General features: G+C 33.5%; 1 protein-coding gene across 2 annotated transcripts in view; it reads right to left on the reverse strand.

Moving 5' to 3' along the window:
- LOC143231610 (adhesion G protein-coupled receptor B2-like) overlaps positions 1-8223 on the reverse strand; it is a 76863-nt gene extending 68640 nt beyond the window's left edge. Inside the window, exons 1-3 of one of the 2 annotated variants that reach the window (XM_076466137.1) lie at positions 8136-8223; positions 7542-7586; positions 4339-5033 (exon numbers count right to left, since the gene is read on the reverse strand). In XM_076466137.1, coding sequence (XP_076322252.1) covers positions 4339-5033; positions 7542-7569 — 723 coding nt within the window. In that variant the 5' untranslated portion in view covers positions 7570-7586; positions 8136-8223. Of the gene's footprint in view, positions 1-4338; positions 5034-7541; positions 7587-8018 lie in introns of both variants that reach the window. The other variant, XM_076466136.1, reaches the window with a different exon arrangement.
- Between the last annotated feature and the right edge of the window lie 1193 nt (positions 8224-9416).

Consider the following 9416-nt stretch of genomic DNA (forward strand, 5'->3'; position numbering starts at 1 on the left):
ATGCTCGCCATATCAGCCATTGGGGTGTTTATTGTGACAATGAATCCAACTATTCGTTAGTAAAATAACAGCCCAAGAGTTGGCAGTTGATGGTGATGACTAGCTGCCTTCCTTCTAGTTTTACACTACTAAATTAGGGACGGCTAGTACAAATAACTGTCGTGTAGCTTTGTGCCAAATTAAAATACAACAAACAAATAATCATTCCTCAAGGACTATACACTCTTTCTAACATTTTCTTTACTCTTAATGTGCTTAAAATGCCTTACTATTAATTTTTACATTTTCAGCCAACCTTTTCCCATAGATCTTTTTTTTTGATGTCCCAATTTCCTGTTCCACCGGCTTGCTTTATCTTCTAAGTCCCCTATCGTACCAGTCAATTTAAATTTCTTAAATTTGTGATGCTGTTCTTCAGTTATATCACTTATACTCTTTGTAAGTCAACCTCGTTTTTCTTGCAGCTATACTTTTCTTTGTTTTAAAATATGTTTGCCTTAATTATTTACAAATTTTCCACATCTGATCAGTGGCTACAAATAATCCAGCTGCCCAATTTACAACAGATAATTCTAGTCAAATCTTTCAAAATTTGCTTTTTGAAATTTATAACCAAAGTATTATTATTCCTTATCTCTAAAGGCAGCAAAACATTGAACCTAATAAAACAATGACCACTTGCACCAGGATGTTCCCCAATTTCCATCTTCTCAACCATTTCTATATTTGAATGTAACGATAAATTTGACCCACTTATCCCTATATAATTAGCCCTTAACCACAAACACTGTATTTGTGGTATCTTCATTTATTATATCTTCTGCTCGGTTAGTTAAATCCTCCACTTATATCCCTGGATAGCATAATTTGATTATTTTCTCCCTATTTATATCACAGACTATCCTATCAACATGCTTTGTCAATGAATCACCTATAACTATAACCTTCTCATCATCCAAATACTTCTTTGATCCTTTTGTTCTCTTTCTTCACAATAGTTCCTCGTTTGCAGAAGCCAAGAGCTAAAATTTATTACTCAGTAGAATAGGCTTATTACAATTAAATCTACTACTTTTAACTCTGTTAGTGTTCTTTTTAAGTTTCCAGAAAGTCATTGTTAGCTGATGTGTTTTTTGCATGTGAAAGTTTAAGTTTCTTTTGAAATCTTCCTGTCATTTCCCACAGTTTACACTTTTATCTATTTTCTATACTTTAATTATGATAGCCTGCACTTCTCCTCCAACATATAAACTCTACATAAAATTTCACATCTTGATTACGAGTTTCTTCAAAAGCACGTGACAATTCCAACTTCTCAAATAAAACAAATTCATTATACCCATTACACCTAAGAAACGGTGAAATGGTACAGCTATAACATGACCAAGCATCAATGATACACTTATTAAACAATACAGCTATAACATGACCAAGCATGAATGATACACTTATTAAACAATACAGCTATAGTATGACCAAGCAAGAATGATACACTTATTAAACAATACAGCTATAGCATGACCAAGCAAGAATGATACACTTATTAAACAATACAGCTATAGCATGACCAAGCAAGAATGATACACTTATTCAACAATACAGCTATAGCATGACCAAGCAAGAATGATAAACTTATTAAACAATACAGCTGTAACATGACCAAGCAAGAATGATACACTTATTAAACAATACAGCTATAGTATGACCAAGCAAGAATGATACACTTATTAAACAATACAGCTATAACATGACCAAGCAAGAATGATACACTTATTAAACAATACAGCTATAACATGACCAAGCAAGAATGATACACTTATTAAACAATACAGCTATAACATGACCAAGCAAGAATGATACACTTATTAAACAATACAGCTATAACATGACCAAGCAAGAATGATACACTTATTAAACAATACAGCTATAACATGACCAAGCAAGAATGATACACTTATTAAACAATACAGCTATAACATGACCAAGCAAGAATGATACACTTATTAAACAATACAGCTGTAACATGACCAAGCAAGAATGATACACTTATTAAACAATACAGCTATAGTATGACCAAGCAAGAATGATACACTTATTAAACAATACAGCTATAGTATGATACACTTATTAAACAATACAGCTATAGTATGACCAAGCAAGAATGATACACTTATTAAACAATACAGCTATAGCATGACCAAGCAAGAGTGATACACTTATTAAACAATACAGCTATAGTATGACCAAGCAAGAGTGATACACTTATTAAACAATACAGCTATAACATGACCAAGCAAGAGTGATACACTTATTAAACAATACAGCTATAACATGACCAAGCAAGAATGATACACTTATTAAACAATACGGCTATAGCATGACCAAGCAAGAATGATACACTTATTAAACAATACAGCTATAACATGACCAAGCAAGAATGATACACTTATTAAACAATACAGCTGTAACATGACCAAGCAAGAATGATACACTTATTCAACAATACAGCTATAGCATGATCAAGCAAAAATGATACACTTATTCAACAATACAGCTATAACATGACCAAGCAAGAGTGATACACTTATTAAACAATACAGCTATAGTATGACCAAGCAAGAATGATACACTTATTAAACAATACAGCTGTAACATGACCAAGCAAGAATGATACACTTATTCAACAATACAGCTATAGCATGACCAAGCAAGAATGATACACTTATTCAACAATACAGCTATAACATGACCAAGCAAGAATGATACACTTATTAAACAATACAGCTATAGTATGACCAAGCAAGAATGATACACTTATTAAACAATACAGCTATAGTATGACCAAGCAAGAATGATACACTTATTAAACAATACAGCTATAACATGACCAAGCAAGAATGATACACTTATTAAACAATACAGCTATAACATGACCAAGCAAGAATGATACACTTATTAAACAATACAGCTATAACATGACCAAGCAAGAATGATACACTTATTAAACAATACAGCTATAGTATGACCAAGCAAGAATGATACACTTATTAAACAATACAGCTATAGTATGACCAAGCAAGAATGATACACTTATTAAACAATACAGCTATAACATGACCAAGCAAGAATGATACACTTATTAAACAATACAGCTATAACATGACCAAGCAAGAATGATACACTTATTAAAACAATACAGCTATAACATGACCAAGCAAGAATGATACACTTATTAAACAATACAGCTATAACATGACCAAGCAAGAATGATACACTTATTAAACAATACAGCTATAACATGACCAAGCAAGAATGATACACTTATTAAACAATACAGCTATAGTATGACCAAGCAAGAATGATACACTTATTAAACAATACAGCTATAACATGACCAAGCAAGAATGATACACTTATTAAACAATACAGCTATAACATGACCAAGCAAGAATGATACACTTATTCAACAATACAGCTATAACATGACCAAGCAAGAATGATACACTTATTAAACAATACAGCTATAACATGACCAAGCAAGAATGATACACTTATTAAACAATACAGCTATAACATGACCAAGCAAGAATGATACACTTATTAAACAATACAGCTATAGTATGACCAAGCAAGAATGATACACTTATTAAACAATACAGCTATCACATGACCAAGCAAGAATGATACACTTATTCAACAATACAGCTATAACATAATCAAGTAAGAATCATCTAATGTTCAAATAAATTGCTATCACAAGACGATATTTATTAAATTACTTTTTCTTATTGTCAAATCTGTTATTGTTTCTAAAATTAAACCTATGACATGTCAGTTTGATCATTTTTCAAGTTAACGGAAACCTGAAATGACATAACTTGCAGAGTTTTAGTGGGATCAGGTTTTGCGTTCTAAATAGAAACAATAAAATATATCAAATATGAAAATTTCTCTAATATTTCTAATTCCATGCTATACTATTTCTGATTAGAGGAAATATCAAAGCAAACAGTTCATTCAATTTTAGAAACTGCAAATGTTTCTTTTCTTTTCGGGATGAAAGTTTCCAAATTAAAAAAAAAAACAAAATAAAAAAGTCTCATAATTTGTTGATTTTCATTCTATTCACTTTATAATCTGTTTGAAGAAGTCAATAAATTTCTTCATGATTTGATGTTATGATGAGTATCAATATATAGAGTTAAACAACAGTATATCGGTTCTGACAATTTAAATACGAAAAAGGCTTAGCTCATAGAATATCTTACAGTTTGTTTGTTTCTATGGCACTTGTAGGCTAAAGAAAATAACACCTAATAATTCACCGTAATTACCTACCAGCGTTTTTAATTCCAGTAGTTTTCTAAAACGGCAGTCAAAGAAATGAATGTGTCCCCATTGGCCATTTGCATAACAGGTTCTGTAAGCGCTCCCTATGTAGTCATCTGGACAAGACGTTAACACTACAACGCCCCCTTCAGTTGAATTCCACAAGACTCCGTTTTCTTCAATTTCTTCGCAGTAACGCTCTCCAGTGAGTGGAGGGTTCGTATCTCCCACGATTCTAATATGTGATGAATTTTGGATGAAATGTTTAAAAATTGGAGTCCCGGCGATTAATGATTTTTCTTCTAATTCTGATTTGATTTTGTTGTTAAAGTTATTGTACTCTCTCGTGTAGCTAGAGTTTAAATAATAACTTTCTTCATTTTCCGAAGAGTTCAGAACATGAGTATTAACATTTCTGTCATTGCCTAAATCTGGAAGAACGACAGCGACTTCTGGTGAGCTCGTTATAATTTCCCCACTGGGAAGATGAGAATCTGCAACATTCTGTTTGTGTGTAAAGTGGGCATCCGCCTTATCTGTCCTATAAGGCAGAGGCGTGGCGGTGAAGGAGAACCTTTGAACCCTAACTCGCTCACCAAATTCAGGAAACGCATGGACATTTCGAAGATTATCACTGGTCAGCTCTTCTCTTGCCAGTAGTTGTCTTGCTTTATGTTTTGGACAAAATAGTATGCCCAGAAAAGCTGTAAAGAAACAGGTGTGTGTTAAAATTTGCATAAGCTTCAAACTATATACACGTAAAAGCGTATATTACAGAAAACTATGTAAAATATCGAAAAGGTTTATGGTAAAAAAAATCCTTGAATAAATCAACGCTGTGCAATAAACATATTCACAGTTTATAAGAAATATACCCATATATGCTAAATTGAACTGGTGCAAGAGACGTAGGGTGTGATGATACGTTGAAGCATACAAGAAACATTTATTGTAGGATAAAACGATTCTTTTTAAAAGATGTTTCAGAATTGTACGTTCAAAGGTTTAGTACCTGTTATTAAGACGATTTTGGAAATACAGTTAGAGTGCATATCGTAATGTTGTCATGTGAAAGACAGGCTCCTCCTCCTTACAGACTTTTCATAATCCATCTAGTACAACCGTTCAATCGCACAGAAATCCATAGGAGAGTGGTTTTATACTCCTGTGGAACAATATAAATACCCATTTTATTCTCCAGCTGCTTGAGATACAGGACGGTTGAGAAGATTCATGGAAATCTTTCTTGATTATATTGCGTACTGTTGCCTAGGAAACATGAACGGGTTTTCCAATGATTTTATGTGTGCATATTTTTTTCTGTTATAAGATGTTCCAGTTTGCTTAACACGGCTGGGGTATGACTTGTTGCTGGTCTCTTTCTGGTTAGTCTTGGTAGCCCATATTCATCCATATCTCTTTGTTTTCTAACGTCATTAAATACATAAAGTGTGTAAATATCTCTCGCTTGGAAGTGTTTCTGAATTTCCTTCCCGAAAGCGATCAGTTCTCGGTCGTATCATATTGTTTTAGAAAAGCTGAAGAACATGGAGACTTAACTTTCATGCGTCCACAACTTTGGACCTGCTGTGTTTGTCACCCGACTTACTAATTTGGATATTTTTTTCAAAATAACTTGCTAAAGCCTCTGGTTCAAGTAATTATATGTGAAAACACAATTACGGCTTTCAAGATAACGACATGGATATGTTTTGTTGTTTTTTTAATTTCGCACAAAGCTACTCGAGGGCTATCTGTGCTAGCCGTCCCTAATTTCGTAGTGTAACACTAGTGGGAAGGCAGCTAGTCATCACCACCCACCGCCAACTCTGGGGGATACTCTTTTACCAATGAATAGTGGGATTCACCGTCACATTATAACACCCACACGGCTGAATGGGCGAGTATGTTTGGCGCGACGGGGATGCGAACCCACGATCCTCAGATTACGAGTCGCACGCCTTAACACGCTTGGCCATGCCAGGCCTTACGACATGGATATATCGTCGGGTAAAAAAAAAAAGTTTTGCAGAGAATGTATTTATGCATTTAATTTAGCGAAATAAAATAATCATAAAACGAAGGTATTTATTGCGTAAAGATGTAAAAATGTACACGTTTAGATGTTGGAACTAAAATATTCTCTAATTATGAAATCCTTATTGTCAGGAGAGCAATATTTCAATATAAAGGAATGTATAAAAATAGTAAAACGGTTTCATCCAAAGAAGTAAAGTGCTAAATATAAAATATTTATTTAATATCTTCTGCGTGTTCTGTAATTTAAAAGTAAAAACCAACACTACCATGCTACCACGTTACCACAGATCCCGCTACTACGGCGAATCTAATCCCGATAACTAATTCAGTCTGGTGGTTAAATTATAAAATTTTCGAATGATGTGTATTTATGTTAAAAAAATATAGCTATTTGAATTGCACGTTTTCCGCAGTCTCAGGAATTTCTTCTCACATTATCAATACGACGAATCCGATCGTTCAACTTGATTCTGTCAATCCTCGCTTGACAACATAAGCTGCGTTTAAGCCTTAAGAAGTAATATTTTAGCTACGGAATCGCGAATCTTCTGTATCAGAGGTAGGGTAGGTAGCTTTTATGATGGACGAAATAAATTTCTGAAGGGTTAAAGAGTTCAAATTATTTTGAACAACTCTATTAGGTTAGATTTTGTTACATTATCATATTTACTTACAACATTGGCCTTGTTTGTTTCTTTACAACATGACCATTAAAGTAAATACATAGAACCATAAAACACCTCGTGTTTCTTTCAGGATTAAGTTATAGCTAAATAAAGACAAAATGCTAGTAACTTTACAGTTATTATTTACTTAAAAAGAAGGAAAACAATACGTGATAATGGTTTGGAAAAGTTACTAAATAAAATGCTAGAGCATTCTTATGTTATAATTACAATGTTACGGCTCCATCATACATTTTACAATTTTTAGAAATATTTCTGCTAATACAAAATATAGAGCTAATGAAAAAATCTGATACTGAAATAATGATGTATTAATGGCAGCTATGCTACAAAGTGTTAATAATGTGTTTCTGTGATACTGATGTAAAGTGTGTTTGTTCAAGTGATAGGAAGTGTTCATGGAACTGATATAAAGTGTATCTATGAAACTAATCTAAACTAAGATGTAGTTGGACTATTGCCCTTGAATACTAAATTTTTACTTACAGATAAATATCCCATACTTTTTTAGCATCTTGACTTCTTTAACACCTGAAAGAAAAGGAAAAAATAGTTTTTTTTACGTCAGAAACAGTGGCTATACTAATAATAACCAATCACAACAATTAGCTGTTACATTGATGACTAACAGGAAAGTTACAGTTACTTTACAGATAAAAAGACTTGTATTAGCTTTTAAGTCAGCCAATAAATTTAGAATATTCTGCTAATCTCTTCTGGTTTTTCTGCCGATTTGAAGAATTGTTTTTATGTCTTGCCTAAGTAATGAACCTCTGTTATGTGGATCATATTATTATTTGATAAAAATATTATCAGAAGGTATGTCTGTGCAAGCAGTATATTTAGATGAACTAATAAAGACACGTCATTTGGAAGATATGAGGAGATTTCACCAGCAGCTGCTCCTAACTTTTACATTTAAGGTGTTAGATAAAGAATTGCTTTTAGAATAATGATCTATACATTAACACTATCTTTCTCTTCATACAATACAGGGAGCTTCTCTAAAAATATCCTGTTATGGCAAGTCTACGTTTATCGTACAACTAATACAGCAACTAGCAATAGCGAATACGTGACCAACAGTCCCAACTTCTTGACGCCAAATAAGATTTCGAACACTTCAAGAGATAATGTTGAAATTCGTACACATAATTTAAGAAACGACGCCACCGACTGTAATGAAGTGATGACTGAATTTTTTAGGGTTTTATCTATGACAACGTAAATTCTACTGGTTTAATTTGAAGTCGCTAACGTTCCCTCCCTCTTTTGTAACGCAAATCAGACATCTCATGTTCTGTCATGTGATCTCACATGTTGAAATGATTGATCGTTAAGTTGATGTTTATTGTCTAGGGATTTGCTTATTTCTAGTTCATGTTTTTTTGTGTTTTTTTTACTTCTATATGGTGTACAGTTAACACTAAGAGCAAAAATAATTGGTGCTACAAGTTTACCGTCATAATCCGGATAAGATTTTAAGGTATAACTGACCACTCCTTTGAAAAAGCTGTTTTTAAGTGATATTCGGTGTTTTTAAACACTTGGTGGAATGTGACACGTATCCTAAGATCATTCGATACATGAAAATTGGTTTGAAGTCCTGGGATAATACGTCGTGCAAGCCACCCTATTCGGTCAACCTCTTATTTATATATGTTGGCCAATTAAGGGGAGTTATTACAGAACATAATTAAGCCATGGTCAGTTACATCAGCGTGTGGTAATACAGAAATCCATGGTATGTGTCAAAGTAGTGACACCATTCCGCATATGTGTGCAGAGTGCAGGGGTGTGATTTCCTCACTAAAGCTGTTATTATTTGCACTAAAATTCTATTTGAAAGTATGGTTGAATCTAATTCCAGACTCTTCACGAATGAGTGTACGTCTGTTATGTGGTTTGAGTAAAAACTATACTCCTGTGTAAAAAAATATCCAGATATCTTTGGTCAGATTGTCACCTTACTGGCACAATTGCAAGGGAACTATACTTTAGCCTGCCGTTAGATAAATGGATCTTACTGGACGTCTGGATTTGTAAAGCCTATCTCTTATCGTCCATGCCTTTCCTTGACCTTTGTTGTAATTCCGGTTTCAAACAGCTATGTAAACGATACTTCCAGGCATTTCTAACTTTGTAATTCCGGTTTCAAACATCTATGTGAACGATACTTCCAGGCGTTTCTAACTTTGTAATTCCGGTTTCAAACAGCAATGTGAACGATACTTCCAGGCATTACTAGCTTTGTAATTCCGGTTTCAAACAGCTATGTGAATGATATTTCCAGGCATTTCTAGCTTACTTCATCTGATTACCTTTCATTCGTCCAACTGACTTCCATACGAGTGAAATACC

The sequence above is a fragment of the Tachypleus tridentatus genome, chromosome 11, assembly GCF_004210375.1.
Source record: "Tachypleus tridentatus isolate NWPU-2018 chromosome 11, ASM421037v1, whole genome shotgun sequence".
Lineage (NCBI taxonomy): Eukaryota > Metazoa > Arthropoda > Merostomata > Xiphosura > Limulidae > Tachypleus > Tachypleus tridentatus.